The sequence below is a fragment of the Lissotriton helveticus genome, chromosome 2_1 (genome assembly GCF_964261635.1).
Source record: "Lissotriton helveticus chromosome 2_1, aLisHel1.1, whole genome shotgun sequence".
Lineage (NCBI taxonomy): Eukaryota > Metazoa > Chordata > Amphibia > Caudata > Salamandridae > Lissotriton > Lissotriton helveticus.
This window is the reverse complement of record NC_136059.1, coordinates 250,635,962-250,652,757: the sequence shown is the minus strand read 5'-3', so window position 1 is coordinate 250,652,757 and position 16,796 is coordinate 250,635,962. Positions and strand designations below refer to the sequence as shown.

At 45.0% G+C, this 16,796-nt stretch overlaps 1 protein-coding gene across 1 annotated transcript in view; it reads right to left on the bottom strand.

Annotated features, from left to right (window-relative positions):
• The window catches only part of KATNAL2 (katanin catalytic subunit A1 like 2), a 291,910-nt gene that overhangs the window by 170,908 nt on the left and 104,206 nt on the right, over positions 1-16,796 (bottom strand). The window contains exon 11 of the mRNA XM_078677255.1: positions 7,082-7,200. Coding sequence (XP_078533381.1) covers positions 7,082-7,200 — 119 coding nt within the window. The remainder of the gene's footprint in view (positions 1-7,081; positions 7,201-16,796) is intronic.

Sequence of the window (16,796 nt, the reverse complement as noted above, 5' to 3'; positions counted from 1 at the left end):
CCACCTAACTCCAACAGGTCATCCCCCTCTGTAGACCCAGTTCCTCTAATACAACCTGGTGAACGCATTGCTTTAACACCTTTAATGAAGCCCTTGCCCAGGCCACGTAGGCCTAACCTACCCCCAGAGGCGAATGACTACACGGTAGTCATGGCTGGCGTTCCCCCACTTGAAGCAGATGAAGTGGAGGACTTCTGCTTTTTAAAAAGTAGGGTAATTAAGTGGCTGAACGTGAATATACCCCTCCCGGCACACCTAAATAACGAAATTATAATGGTTAGAAGGGTGCCCTGGGTAGGTAAAACATACAAATCTATAAATGGGGATTGCATATTGTTGAGCTTCAGAGACGTTAGAACAGTTAACCATATATGCCAAGGAAAGAATAGATCAAGGGAATCAACCATCCAAACCCTTCATGTGTCTTTCTTTTTTCCCCCAATCCCTATCCCTATTTATCCGACTCAAACCCATGACAACTGGACGAGGGTCGCACGGAGGGGCAGACAACACGAACTTAACCTTAGGCCACCATTTAGCCGCCCGGAGCCACCCTTTCATTCTTTCAACCGGTTTAGTTGCCTGAGCGATCTTGAGGGGGTCGATTGACAAATGGGCAGGCCTTCCATCTCAACGGGTACTGTCCCTTCAGGAGACGGGAACATAGGGGTTCCACTAGGGGAGTTGGAGCAGCGAAGCCCCCGAGAACAGCAAATTAGTACATCCAGCGGGGGCAGGAGGCCTGTGCTGGATGCGTCCATGGCTATAGATACTGAAAATATAGTAAGCCTTGGGCTGGACACACGAGGGTCAGAGTTAGAGTCATATAGGGGGTCCCATGGGGGAATTGAGCATAGCAACGGGACATTGAGAATTATTTCCTGGAATGTAGCAGGTTTGGCAGCCAAATTCTCCAACAAAGAGTGGTGTGATTACATTAGAAAATTCCATGTAATCAGCCTCCAGGAGACATGGGCCCTCGACAATAATTTCCACTTGCAGGGGTACAAGTGTTTTTTTGTACCAGCGCAAAAATCTAGACCAGGGAGAGCCATGGGAGGATTAGCCATTTATGTTAACTTAGACCTTGCAGGCAGTTGGTCTACCCCGGACTGGAACTCGAAAGTGATTCAAGCTGCACGGTTCTCCGGAAAGGGGCTAAGATTCACTGTACTTAACATTTATAACAATGAGGCTGCGGGAGACCGCACCTCATTTGTTGCAGAGCTGGAGCACAGATTGGGTCTGGAAGCAATAGCCCAGAAAAAGGGGCAGCCATTTGCGCTGCTGGTTATGGGGGATTTTAATTGCCATCTCTGTTCGGCATTGGTCCTCCCCAATACAGATTGGTCTGAATGTCCCTTGGAGAAGGGGCCGCACTTCTCGCACACGCCGACAGGGTCAGCTTTTAGTAAGCTCCGGCACAATTATGATCTAGAGCATACTATCAACATGATGGGCACCCAGAAGGATGGTATACTCCCACCCACATTTAAGGGTAGGGGATGCTCATCTATCATAGATTACATCTTGGTTTCAAGATCCCTATTAAATAGAACTATTAGCGCAGGAATTGAATGGAGCAGTTTCAGCGATCACAACCCACTTGTTTTGGAGTTGATGTATCGGGTGGGTATAAAGGGTAGAGACCATTGCACAACTAGGGAGAAGGTAACTGATCAGGGTAGAAGACTAAGGTGGTCCAAAATAAACGGGGAAACTTTTTACAAGTCCCTGGTGGACGCTGGTAAAATCGCTATTAATGACTGTTTAGATACAGACGTCCATGGACCTAGGCTACTCGAAGCATTTGGCCAGATTGCTAACCTGATTGATGGCCTACTAAAAACCAGTGCGCCCACAAGGAATCATGGTAACCCTCGATGGTTCGACAGGGATTGCTCCAAAGCTTTGAGGGAGCTTAAAAGCAGTCTTAAAATCAAACCAAGAGACTCCCAAAAAATCAAGGCATGTAGGGAGAAATACAAGGAAGAGATTAAGAGGAGGAAACTTGCCCTGCAGGGAGAAGCGTGGGCAGATTTAAGAGAAGCAGGGGAAAAAAAGGACTTAGGCAGATTCTGGCAGATCATTAACAAACCCACTTTCCAGGAAAACGACACCCCGGAGATAGGGTCTAACATCCTCCCAGAACAGTGGGTTACTCAGTATAGGGGCTTGTATAACTATGAGCCCGGAACCCCTGTAGAGTTACCTGGAACACCAATTCAGGCTCAAACGGTAACTTTTACTATCAAGGAGATTACTGCTGGGATAGAGGGTTTGACCAAAAACAAAGCCCCTGGCCCTGACGGAATTCCCCCCGACCTGTTTCTGAGTTGTATAGAACTCTGGGCTCCCATAATGACCAGGGTGATAAACACTGCCATTACCTGTGGCTTGCCCCCGTCCTGGTCTAAAGCGATAATCGTGCCAATTTTTAAAAAGGGCAATAGGGACGACCCTAAGTGTTATCGCCCTATCTCCCTGATTGATGTATCTGCAAAACTCCTGGGTAGGGCGATCCTTAATAGACTGTCTGAGTGTACCGATGAAAATAACATCTTTTCGGACACTCAATACGGATTTAGGACGGGGAGGTCCACCAGTGATCAATGCTTGAATCTTTATATGCTGACTGCCAAATACACTATGGCTAGTGATGAACCCATTTATATGGGATTCTTGGATTTGGCAGCGGCATTCGATCACGTCAACAGGGAGAAACTTTGGCACATGATGTCTCGTATGGGGATAGAGGGTGGCCTAATTAACATACTAAGGGAACTACATAGTGACACCACGGCCAGGGTTCGATTTAACAGGGAGGGAGGGTTGACCGATCCATTCCCCTGCATGAGCGGAGTTCGGCAAGGCTGCATTCTCGCCCCATTTCTGTTCTCACTTTACATAAACAATCTGGAACAGTTTTTGTTAAATCTAAAGGCAGATTGCCCAAGGGTGGGGTCGCGTCACATCCCTGTTCTGCTTTACGCAGATGACGCGGTCCTGCTTTCACGTACACCCAGGAGCTTACAAACACTGATTGATGGATTCGTTAAGTTCATGGGTGCTTTAGATCTTTCTGTTAATCTGGGCAAATCTTATGTGCTCCTGGCTGGTAAAAAACCCTGTTCTAAGTTTACTTATACAATAGGAAACCACATAGTAGAACGGGTCAAAACATTTCCCTACTTAGGTGTAACCTTCGATGGTGCCTTACAGTTTAATTCCCTGGTCGAGGAGCGTTGCAGCAAAATGGTTGCTTCTAACGGGGCCATAGCAAGTTATGGCCGGAGGTTAGGTAGGTGGAGTCCGGAACAGGTGATGAACCTGTATAGCTCCATATGCTGCTCCAGAGTAACCTATGGGGCAGAGGTATGGGGCTATGTTAACACTACAAGAATCCAACAGGAGGAAAACAAATACCTAAAAACAGTCCTGAGGGTACCCCCAAGTACTGCAGGCTTTATAATACACAGGGAACTAGGGAGGCCCTACCTAGAGGATTTGGTAAAACTAAGGCCAATTGTGGCCTGGTTGAAAATTTGGGTTAATCCTGATGCAGCTCTAAGCAGGGATATCTTAAAGGATTGTTTAGAGAGGGATAAATCTATGCGAATCTCATGGCTCAATTACGTGAAGAACACCTTAGAGGAACTAGGTTATGGAAATCTCTTTACCAACCCGGCAACAATTGTAGCCCAGCATAAAATGCACGTAAAGAAAGCTTTTTTAGAGTTGAAATGTTTACGAAGAGCTGAGGCGGAAGGGCTTAAAACAACAGTGAGGGCCCATAACCTGGTCAAGAGCGTCGAGGGGATGGAGCCATATTTGTATCTTATGTATAATGCACAGGACAGATTCTTGATGTGCCGTTTCAGACTTAACTTACTCCCATTTATATTGGCGTCACCAGCAGGGTTTTCAACATCTATTGACCAGAAGGGATCCTGCGGCTGCGACAATAGGTCTCCGCAGGATTCCCTTCATTTTGTTTTACTTTGTCCTTTTTTCACAATGCCTAGGCGTAGATTTTTAGTAAATATTTTAAAACAAGCTAAACTAGAACATGCTAGCGAGGCACTACTCTTTTTACAAAAAGCATCGGACCCTTTAATACTGTGTAGCATAATGAATTTTATTAAAGTGGCAGTCCGCCTAAGGCTAACTAGGGGGAGACATATGATGGTTTTAGAATAGGTATTGATTCTCCTTTGTCCTTCCAATGTGTTGTAGTTTTTGTGTTTTTGGCTGTTATTAATACTTCAGCTCTGGGATTTTGGAAATGTTTAATGCTTTTTTTATTCATGTTTATATGTATGTGCTTTTATGGCGATTTTTAATCACCGAATAAAGATCCCTTGAATTGAATTGAATAGTACCTCATGTATTTTGTTTGCTCACAATTGTCACTATTACCTTTACTACCTCGTGTATTTTTGGCTGCTCACAATTTTTACTACCTCATGTATTTTGTTTGCTCACAATTGTCACTATTACCTTACGTAACGTAACGTATGCTTTTGTAATCTGTTCTTTTGTAATGTTTCTCATTATGTTTCATTTCTGTTCCTACTGTGAAGCGCTCTGACGCCTTCGGGTAAAGTCCGCGCTATATAAAAATGCATAAATAAATAATAAATAAATAAAACTAAATACATCTCTACTTATTGTGCTGCCTATGATCCTACAGGGGCATTATTCTGAAGGTATAGTGCTGTATATGGTCATACAATGTCATTATTCTCAGGTGTGATGCTACTATGTTGTTTTTCTCCAGGTGCCATGCTACAACCCTTTTCACCTCTATATGCAGTGCAGCACATGAATAAAGCTCTATGTGCTCATTGCTCATTGCTCTCCGGGTACCATACTACATATGATGCTACAATGTCCTTACCCTCAAAGTATTGGGTTGCAGACGATGCTACACACTTGTTACTGACAAGGTACTTCAGTGTCAGCAGACCGTCCTTGAGGCGCTTAGATATTTTATGAAAGCTTGAACTCAATGAGTTAGCATCCTCAGCAAACCTTCTAAAGAGCATGTTCTCTTTTTCACCACAGGTAGAGCCTTGATGCCCTTGGGCTAAGTCCGCGCTCTATAAATCCTTATTCATTCATTCATTCTAGACAGACAGAGCAGGTAGAAAGGCCCTGGAGGTTTCCACTAGCCTACGCCGAGCTCAGCACCCATCCCACTGAAGGCTGGGGTTTGGAGGGAGCCAGCTTCGCCCGCTGTCCAAGTATCGACATTCGCTCTAGTATACGAGAGCTGGTCGGGATATGCACTCCAACCACATCCGGGAGACCGATGCTGCTTATACTGCCCCACCATGACCATCTCAAGACGGTGCTTGAAGGAGCCATTGAGGCATGGCGTAGCGCTTAGAATCATGACCCGGGGGATCACAAGCTGGCCTCGTTGCGGAGTACAGTTGTACTCTAGGCACTGCGACGCACATGCTGAGCGTTGCATGAGGTCAGCAATGTTCAGAACTGAAATGGGGGTTAACACGGAAGGTGTACTGTTGGCTCCTAGGTATTGTCTTGGCAGATTTATATTTATGTTCTTTAGTGTTGGGATCTGCTGACCAGCCTAACCGTAGGGCGCGGCTCTTTGAGATATGCCATGGTAAGCAGTAGTGGGGCTACAATGTTATGTTAATGTTCACTTATTGTGCGCACGTCCACCAAAAAGGACTCTTGGCCCCGAGGTGGGAAGAGGCCACTGCTTACCGATTTATTCATAGGTATGTTTCAACATCCAGGTTTTCAATTTTTTCTAAAACTCTCGTAGCTCACTGAGGATCTTACTTCAAGTGTGAAAGTGTTCCATGTGTAAGAAGCAAGCATGGAAACCTGGCTGGCTGAAATACCATTTCCAGCACTACCCACCATGTGCTATGCTAGGCGCTGCACAAGAGTGAGTGAGGGATGAATCTAGGCGGTATCTGCCTAACATCAATATTGAGGAAATGCTAACCAATCAGTGAGCCTCCCTCATGCATGAGGAGACTGAAGATGTTGCGTACACTTACCTTTGTATAGAGTGTAAACTATTCGGCCCCTTTTAATCTGACCCTCTGGGTATCTCTGGAACGGGGTGAGCGGGGTCTGGATCGGTGGTTGGTCAAGGAGCAATGTGCCCGAGGTAGGAGCACCCTCTGCGTCCTATCTGCCCCTGGGGGCGCAGGCTCTACACTTCGAATAGGAACAGTGGCACGTGAGGGGAGGGTCGGTACTATCACATATTGCATGCATGATAAAACAATATGTCCCCCTAGAACGACGCGCTAGATGTCATGAATGGGTTTAGGTCTGGCCCACAACAGTAGTAGTTGTCTGACAGAAATCTTATTTTACCAATACAAATATACATATACACATACAAACATACATGCATACATACAAACATACATTCAGTAGAGTGGTCTTTAGGTCAGCTCCTTCCAGCCATTTGCTGTTGGCGTCTTTTAAAGGTTACCAGTGGCTGAGTGGGCTCCTCCTAAAGCCATGGAATGTAATGGAAGGTTACATGGGGCTTCAAGTAGCCCGCTGTGATAACCACTCCCCTGTGCTGCCTCCCTGTCTTTTTCTCAACCCTCAATGCCCTCCCTCCCCCGTGCAGGATATGACCTCATACCCCCACCAGCTATCTGGTGGGTTAGGGCGTGCAGCCGGTAGAGGTAAGTATTCTATTCTGATTCGTGAGCTTACATCTTTGGGCTTCATGGCACTAGAAGGGAATTGTAAAGTACTAAACTAGGACTCTATAGATGCCACTCTGAAAATAACTGGGTTGTAAGTGCCTTCCTGGATTTAAGATGGTCAGCGAGTATCCCAAGGAACAAACATTCCATGAGATAGGACCCAGCCACCTACGGGCTCTTTCCAAAATATCTTTTACTAATGTGGTTATATGATGCTGTAAATGTGCTCTATGTAAGGTTTCTGGATTAAACGTTTATCAACATTATTTACGATTGTATGGACTGAGATGAACACAACAAAGCAGTACAAATGACAATCATGAACTCAGCAAGACCCATTTGCAATGTGGGGTCATTTTCGGCCCTACCCGCACAAGCTTTTCGGAGTCCCCCCGCCACTTGCTGACAATGGTAGAGGCCGAGATATTGAAGAAGGTCGTGTTGCACTCAGTGGCCACAGCCTTGGCGAGCAGCGTCTTGCCGGTACCTGTGGGGAGTGAGGGAAGATGAGCGTTTGGACATGAGAGCAGAAGACAGAACACAACAAAATAACAGAGCATCATTTGGACGCTTGATCTTAACTGAGTTTCCCCACGAAAGACCTGGAAACCGAGGTTGTTAAAATAAATTGCTCTGTGAAATGGGTTTGTAACATGTACTAAGCAATAAAACCTTGCAGATTAGGCCTGTGTGAGCTTGGAATTGAAAATTGATTGCTCCTTCTGATTGGCTGGCGATGATTTAAAACAGACACTTGTTTTTTAATTCGAGAGTAGCATTTTTAAATTCAAAAACACTGCCTCAAATTGAATTCCGCTTTCCTGCTCTCCGAAAACGTGTGCTGAAGTTGTGCACGAGGCTCTTCAATACTTTATAAACCGGATACAATCTGCATAGACTGGTGGTAACCACAGCAGCTCTGGGGTTTAAATGCATCTGTTTTTTAGTATTTATTGAAATTGTACAAAGAGTGCAGTATGTAGCAAGAAGCGGCTGAATGAGGCAAAACTACCGAGCTGGGGGGCTCCATGAGATGGGACACAGGACTGGATCCTGGGAAGGCGGTCAGAACTTGGTTCCCCAGACCCAAATTCTGCCGCTCTGGCTATAGTGCCACATCCTCTCCCACACTGAACACCATACCGCCCCACATAGAAACCCGCACTGCCTTCAGCTATAACCCAGTTGTGCTGCGCTATGAACACCTGGATGTGACTCGATTAAAATTATGCACTAGACAAGTAATATGCTGCCTGTAAAAAAGTAATAACATCTCGGAAAAATCAATTACTCATAGGGAATGCAAGATTAAGTAAAACATGTGAAATGTAAGCAGGAACAACATGGTCTTAACAGGGCGCAACGAGGAGAAATGCTTTATTTTTACTAGATTTTGCTGTTTTCATGTGTGCTGCATTGTGCAGCACACATAAAAAACAGCAAAACCCCATGCATGATTGTTTATGTACAGTAAGGTGTTCCTTCCTGCACATAAACAGTCATTTAAAAAAAAAAAAACGATTTGCAACTTCTATTTGTGCTTCACTAAACAGCACAAATAGAAGTTACAAATCGCCATTTAAGATTGTTTATGTGCAGGAAGGGACACCTTCATAAACAATCATTCGCCACAACGCAGGCACCCTTTCACTATGGTGCAAGGGTGACTGCGTTGGCGATAGGCAGCTGAAATTATCACCAGCACAAACGCAGGGCTGCACCATATTGTTGTAAATACGGTGCAGTGCTGCATTTCAGAAATGGCGGAGCGTGGTGTTAAGCCAAGAAGGCTACCTCTGCGCTCTGTCACTTCTTTGTAAATGTGCCCCGTTTAAAGAAAGACGGCAAAACAAAAGTGGTGCTTCACTGGCAAACTCTGTAAAGGGGCTCTAATGAGTTTTGGTGTGAATAAAACCAATCTGGCCACTTTGCGACCAATCTGACTTGGTTTATTTAGTTATTTTTAGTATTTTGAACCATTTTTCTCTCCGCCCTGAGGCTGCCCTATGGAATAGAAAAATTTCAGAAAAAGACATCGTGGCATGCTATGTCAGTATTTCTTCCCTGTTAGGTCTTTTTTTTATGTAAATTGGAATTAGTAAGTCTATTGGTCCCCTTCATGTTCTAGTTTGCAACTCTGTTGTGCCTGTTTAAACTCTATCGGTCTTCGTGCTCCTGGGCCCTTGGTACCCGCAGCTAATCTTCAGCCTACAAATAAAGAACTACTAAATTTGTTATGAGAAGCGTCTTCAATACATTACAGACATTTGCATCAAAAGGGTTTCTTTCTTTCTTTTGATCCGTTTCACAGGGGAACAAATAAAGGGAATAGAGAGTAAGAGCTGTTTCTTAAAGTCAGGATTTTCAGCAACAGAGAAGGAGCCACACAGAAAGAGAGGCAATAAGAGGAAAAAGTGAGAGGGATAGGGGCAGCTGCCAGTGGCAGAGCCGAAGCGGACACTGTCCTGGTCTTCCCTGGACAAGAAGAATGAGAGAAAGAGTCCTTTTCCTTCTATGCCCACCCCGCCCGTCCCCGAACGGCGTGAATGGCCGAGACTTAACTATGCTTTCGCTATTTCTGCCATCGTAGGACACACTTCTAACAAACGCAAGGTAGCGGAACCGATTGCCTAAATTTTAAGAAGTAGTGTTGTGTGGCATTTTAGGCTTCAATTGCATTTTACCGATTCATGCCCTTGTATAGGTACAATTCTCGTTGCCCTTATATAGGCATAGAAATCAAGCCCTTATTTAGGCATAGCCCATGCTACCCAAATACAGGCATGACTACTTCCATCCGTTCACCAAAAGTCACTACGATTTCTTGGAAAACCGGCTTAAGCAGTTAGGGGACTTCCCCTTGCTTGAATATTGATTTCTCCAAGAACTCAGTTACTTTACAATGAACAACTATTCCCCTGGGGTTCATTATGACGTTTATATGCCTGACTTTACGTCAAACTATGGCATTCCTAAACACCTTCAAGGTATAAATATACCTTCACTTGCTCTAGCAATATACGGTGGTTCGGAGCAGTTCGAAGACCTACTTGCCCCACGCAGCTCGCTACAGCTAGTGCTGAAGGAGGCAGACTCTCCAGCTGACGCACTGAGAAGGAAGCTGACTTTCTCCTGCTAGGAATCCAGCTCCAGTGTTTCCGGCTCCCCTTGCGGGGTGTTAGGAAATCGAGTCCCGAGACAGAGATACCAGACCTCCTTCATTCTAACAAGGTATGGAGCTGATTAGAATATAGAGAAACCTTTGGTAGATTCTTGGCAAAAACTAAACCTATGCTAAACAACACTTACTTCTTCCCTCGTACTAGACTTAGGTTAGGTACATTGGGATAGGCGTATTTTAGAAGCACCAGTTGAGTATTTTAGTCTATGTTATTTATGTATGTATTTTTATATGGCTTAGAAACCATACAATGCTCTTACAATATTATTTCATATTACCGTTTACGCTGTACGCATTATACTTTGCAGTCTGCATAACGATTGTAGCAGTTCACCTCTCTTGCATGAGAAAGAAGACTTCAATAAAGCCTTTTATTAAAAAACGCCCATCTCTCTATTTCTCTCCAACTCTGTAGAAATGAAGCATGCACGATTGACTGAGTGAAATACTTATCTATTGTTTCCACGACTCAGAGATATATTCTTATTCTTGGGAAACACAGTTGTCATGTTTATGCGGTTGTCAGAAACTTATCCCTTCTTGTGTATTTGAGAAAGATGCTAGTGACCTCAGAGTTAGCTGGCACACGCACACTTAAGTTTAGTATATTCGATAGAGACCTAGTTGACCTCAGTCCTACGTCAAATCTATAGGATATATTATTCCAATGCGCAGAGCCTATTGGGAATATAGGAACTACACTACAGTATGGGCAACCCGTGCCCTTCCGATCCCACCCACTTCGACCACTGCGCTGGACAGTGAATGCAGTCAGCTTGGCTTTGGAACAGGCACCAGCTTTGTACATGTGGAACCGGAAGAGCTTTATCCATCAGCAATTCCACAGCATCGAAGAGGCGTTTCAGAGGAAGCAGTGGCAAGCTTGTCCGGTGACAGTAGTGCTTCGATGTGATGTCCAAAGCACTATGTACGGTTGCCAGATGCCCCAGGTGCTTCACAATAATAGGTATTCTGTCATACCTTTTAAGAGACGGGACTTTGTCATCAGAGGGGATTCATAGAGGACTCCACGACCCTGGGCCAGGCATGAGGAGGTATACAGCCAAGGCCGACTGGCCGTACCAGGCATCAGTGTTTCCCCGGGAGTAGGGTGACCAGATCTTGAGTACCAAAAACAGGGGCATTTGGGAAAAATAGAAGAAGGACTACACTTTTTCATCCACGGAATGGCTCAGAATGACAGCTGTCATCAACATAGGATCACAGAAGATGCATTAAGAAAGTAAATAAAATGTAACTTCTACAACCAAAATCATACCTATTAATTAAATTGTTTACTTATAACAGTTGCTAACTTGCACAGCTTTATAACACCCAAAAAAGTGCCTGTCACTGTTTTCAGTCAACCCCCTCTAAAAACCGGGACATGAGCCAAAATTGCCGAACTCTGCCGAGACAGCTGGTGAAAAAACTGGACTGTCCGGGCAAATCCGGGACGTCTGGTCACCCTACCCAAGAGGCAGGACGAGTGCGGGGCGCTCTGGTTAGTGGGGGTCGGTTTTGTAGCAGCGCAGCAGTTTTGAAAGCACTGCAGTGTTCCTTGTACAGCCAACAGTTTTCAGGAAATGATAAAAGTGTCAAGATAACTCTGGTGATTAATGTACCTGCTGGAGAGAGAACTAAGTTTTGTCTAGTGGCAGTTTTGAATCGTCTAAGGTAGTGCAGAGGGTTAATATGCCTGATGCAAAGGACTTGTACCATGCCGATTATGTGCATTGCTCAGTGGGTTACTGCTTTTGTCACAGAGATCCTTGTTAGGGTCGAGCCTGTGATTGTATGCGCTAATGCATGCAGATAACATAATCGCTTGCGAGATGCTTTTGACAAACAAGCATTGGTAAATGCAATGGGCCTCACCTATGTGATTAATAATAAGCTGTTTTTTGCTGTAAGTTGTAGCTTGGTGAGCAGTTGTGCAATATAATTTACTGAAACCCTGTTAAAGTGTTATCACTTGTTTATTGAGGAAGGCAATATATTGCGCTGTTGCTCATAGTACTATGCAGTGGGGAGATTAGGTAAAGGGCATAGGACAAAGAAAACAAGCATTGGTAAATGCATTACATTTCCCCTATGTTAATATGCTGTTTTTTGTTGTAAGTGTTGCTTGCTGAGTAGTTGTACAATTTAAGTTACAGAAAGTATGTTAAAGTATTATGACTTGTTTACATACATAAAGGCAATATATTGTGCTGTTACTAGGGGTATAGTGTGGGTAAGTAATAGCAACATTTTGAAAAATGAAATGAAAGGGGAAAATAATAGAATTAATTGATGTAATAGCAATATTATGTGTTTAGAGGAGTTTTGACAACTTTTGGGCCCAGTGTCACTGCGCCTGTGGCACCATTCAAATCATGCCCCTAATGCCTGCAAGGTAACTGCACTTGTGACTATTTATTTAGTAGTTAACTATAGCAATAGTTGGTGTTTAGAGGAGTTCTGACAACATTTGGCCCTAGTGCCACTGCACCTGCTGCACCATTGAAATAATGACCCTGTTTTCTGCAAGGTAACTGCACTTGTGTCTGCCTATTTAGTTTTAAATGTTAACAATAATCGGAGTTAAGTGGGGTCCCTTGAGCTTTTGGCCAAGGTGCCACTACACCTACAGCACCATTCACATGACGTACCTTTTAACTGCAAAGTAACTGCAATTGTGATTGCCTGTTAGTAGTAAAATATAGTCAGATGTGTTTTTAACGTGCAAAGTTTAATACAACATTTAGAATTTGATCATAATGACCTAAAAATCAATCCGATAATGCCTACAAAGTGCAAAGAAAGGTACTGAGGATTGAATAGAAAATGCCATAAATGTTCTAAAGCTAAAGCATCAGCTTTACACAACTAAGTAATAGAAATCAAGCATTTCAGCATACTGTTAGAAGCTGGCTGCCTATTCCATGGGAAGAGATCTTATCTTGACAGTGAATGGGGCTTAAACAGTGTGAACAGCTTTAGTAGAAGTACTGTATTTATTTATTCTACCCTTCCCACAGTAACGCTCTCCTCCAGGAAGACTCCCCTAGAGGAAACAACAGGTTATTCAAAGTGTCACTCACTCGTGGCGTCCGGGTAGTCTATTTGCCAATACAGTCTGAAGAGGAGTTGCCCCAAACCTGCTGCTGTCCGTCTGGCCCTTTTCTTGTCTACTGACAGCCTGCCCGGCAGTCTCTGCAGACGGGTTCAGTGGCTCTCCCCTCCCGTGTAGCCAAGGAAAGGGGGAAGTTAACAAAATAAAACTCCACACAAAAGCAAATGAACACAGTGATTTGGCATGGGAACCGGAAAGAACCCCCTTTTAAGATATATTAAATACAAGAGATTTCACAAACACAGCACAAGGACTGTGCGGGCAAAACCTAAAAAACGGGTGGGTGGATTAGACTGCAGTGGAGTGGGGTGATTGGAGAGGGATGAACTGGATGGGGTGAAATAGATTGGAGTAGGGTGTATTGAAATGGGGTGGTGTGGGGTTGGGTAGGGTAGGGTGGAGTGGGGTGTATTGGAATGGGGTGGAATGGAGTGGGGTGAATTAAAATGGCGTAAGGTGAGGTGGTTTGGAGTGGAGTAGATTGGATTGCAGTGGGGTGGATTGAATTGAGGTGGAATAGATTGGGGTGGGTTTAGCTGTATTAGAGTGGGGTGGATTGGATTTAGGTAAATTGGAGTAGTACGGGATGGATTGGAGTGGGTAGATTTGATTTGGCTAAATTGGGGTGGATTGGAGTGGGGTGGATTGGATTAAATTGGGGTGAGGTGGATTTGATTAAAGTGGGGCAGATTGGAGTAGGGCGGATTGTTTAGGATTGGAGTGGGGCGGATTGGAGTGGGGCGGATTGGAGTGGGGCAGATTGGAGTTGGGCAGATTGTTTTGGATTGGATCGGGGCAGATTGTTTTGGATTGGAATAGGGCAGATTGGTGTGGGGCAGGCTGGAGTGGGGCTGATTGGAGTGGATCAGATTGTTTTGGATTGTATTGGGGCTGATTGGAGTGGGTCAGATTGTTTTATATTGTAGTGGGGTTGACTGGAGTGGGGTAGATTGTTTTGGATTGAAGTGGGTCAGATTAGAGTGGGGAAGATTGTTTTGGATTGGAGTGGGGCAGATTGTTTTGGACTGCAGTGAGGTGGATTGTTTTGGACTTGGGTGGGGCAGACTGAAGTGGAGCAGATATAAGACAGGAGTGGGGCAGATTATTTTGGATGGTCAGAAGAAGTGTGTACAGATGGTAGTTGCCGGGCCTAAACACACTCGTTAGTTGAAATTCTGAGGAACAGATCTGTAAGGTCAGTATGGTCAGATTTCTTGGAGCTATTTTCGTCATATTCCAGAGGGGCATATTTTTATATGTCCCTGTTTTCCTTTATTCTACATTACCTCAGAATAACGGAAGCCAGAGCTGGCGACTTTGTACCCGGAGAGTTAGGTTGGAGTACTTGCATCGACTCAACATCCTCAATCTCTCCCTGCCTAAAAAACATAATTTTAGCTCATGTAATCTGGCGCTCATATAGAGCGCTCTAATGCCCTTCGGCCAAGTTCACAAAATAAATAAAAATAGTTTAATAGTGAGCCACCCACTATTTGTCACCTCAAAGGGAAATCTCTTTTTTCAGTCCTGACGCAACACAACATCAATACGGCCTGTGGTGCAAAATGCATAAGCAATGTCTTATCTGTTAGAAATGGGGGTCACTAGTTGGCAGTGGTATACAGCCTGTCCATGTAGGGACCTTTCCTTCTAGTCAGGATAAGGGCATTAAAAAACCCAAGATAACCCCGGCTCACCCCCTTGGTAGCTTGGCACGAGCAGTCAGGCCTATCTCAGAGGCAATTGTAAAGTATTTGTACAAAACACACACAGTAGCACAGTGAATACACTACAAATGGACACCACAGCAGTTTAAAAAAATGAAGTATCTTTATCTAAACCAAACAAGACCAAAACGACAATAATCCAACATACAGAACTCAAACTATGACTTTTAAAAGGTTTCAAGCAATTCTGTCAATAGAACTCTAAGGGGTGCGTGACTTCTACATAAAGTACTTCAAATGCATCAAAATCCACAAGATAGAGCAGCGGCAGAGGAGGAGGGAAGCATCAGAAAACACTGGATGCGTCAGTTCCTGAGCCATGGGGAGGCAAGGAGACCGTTCTGCTGCACACAGGAGAAGTGATGCATCGTCTGGACTGTAGGGAGAAGTGATGTGTCAATTCCGAGACAGTTCTGGTCTGCAGGTGCTACATTGGAGATGCGTGGCGCACATGTGCAATGCCTGGAAATATGGAATGCAGTGGAGATTGATGCAGTAGCGGCAGCAAACAGGTGCTGCGTCGGTTTCTTAAGCCGCGGTCCCACGATGCAATTATATTGACAGTCACACAGCAGGGCCTTCGTCGGAGTTAGTGCGGTGGTCTCAGACTTCAGAGACACAGTGCGCTGAACTCGGCATACAGCAGTTCTTCGGGCCGCTGGCAGGGACTGCGTTGATTTCTTTGGCCGCATGGTAGCGGTGCATGGAAATTTCTTCCAAACGGCGGTGCTGGGGTGGAAAAACAGGCGCGGGAAGGGCGATGTGTCGATTTTGCAGGTTTTCTGCAGCAAAACAACCTCTAAGGGCCCAGATCGGGAATTGGCACCACCAGACAGGTCGGAACTCCCAGCAGTGGAGTTCAGGGATGCTGCAAGTGAACTCTTTGGGTCTTCTTAACAGGAGGTGAGCTCTACTTCAAGCCCTTGGACAATCTTCTTAAGCAAGAAACAGTAAAGTAAAAGTTCAGTCCTTTCCACTGTCCACAGACCGAACTAGCACCTGCTGGCCAACCCAGCAAAGTAACACACAGCAAAGGGGCAGTAGCCTTCCTGGCAGCTCTTCTTCTCGGCAGGGTCTTCTTAGTCCAGAAGTGTTCTAAAGTTTGTGGTTTCAGGTCCACTACTTATAGCCCTTTTGGCCTTTGAAGTAGGGATACTTCAAAGGATTTTCTTTGTAGCGCACAAGTTCTGGTCCTGCCTGGTCTTGGCTCCAGACTCACTCGAGGGGGTTGGAGACAGCATTGTCTACAATTCCCTGGAGGCCATGCACAGCCATATTCAGGTGCAGGTGACATCTCCCACCGCTCTAGTTCAGGAAGGCCTATCAGCCTGGTGATGGACCATCAGGATATGCATGGCACTCCTCAACTCCAATTGTGTAACTGTCTAGAGTGAATGCACAAACAGACCCCTGTCAGTCTTAACCAGATGTTGCTTCCACAGGCAGGCAGAGGCACAGGATGGTTAAACAAGAACATGCACTTTCTAAAAGTGGCATTTTCAAACACACTATTTAAAAAACACCTTTATTAAAAGATGTGTTATTAAATTGTGAGCTCAGAGAGCCCAAACTCCAAATCTCTAGCTGTTCCAGTTAAAAGATGAAAGTTACATTTGTAAAATGCGCAGACAGGCAGGGACAGGCTTGCCTTTGGCGCACCTTTCGGCGTGCTGCGCGTCTCCATTAAGTAGGTGCTGGGCGGAGGGTGGGGCGCAGGGTGACGGGAGGAGGGAAAGAGCAGAAAGAGGGAAGCAATTAGCAGAAAAAATCAAACAGGACAGGAAAAAGAGCTAAGAACAGCAAAACAGAGGGCAGAGAAAGTCAGAACAGAGCAGAGAAAGTAAAAACAGAGGGCCGAGAAATGAGCAAAAAGTGGCAAAACAGAGAGCAGAAATGGTCAAAAAAGTAGCAGAAAAAAACCAATCAGGGCAGAAAAAATGAGCAGAGAATAGTAAGATATGGGCAGAAAATGAGCAGAGGAGGTGCAGCAGAAGGCAGCAGACGGTTGCGGACTGTGGGCAAGCTGGACAGGAAAACTGGTGCAGGGGGACTGGCAC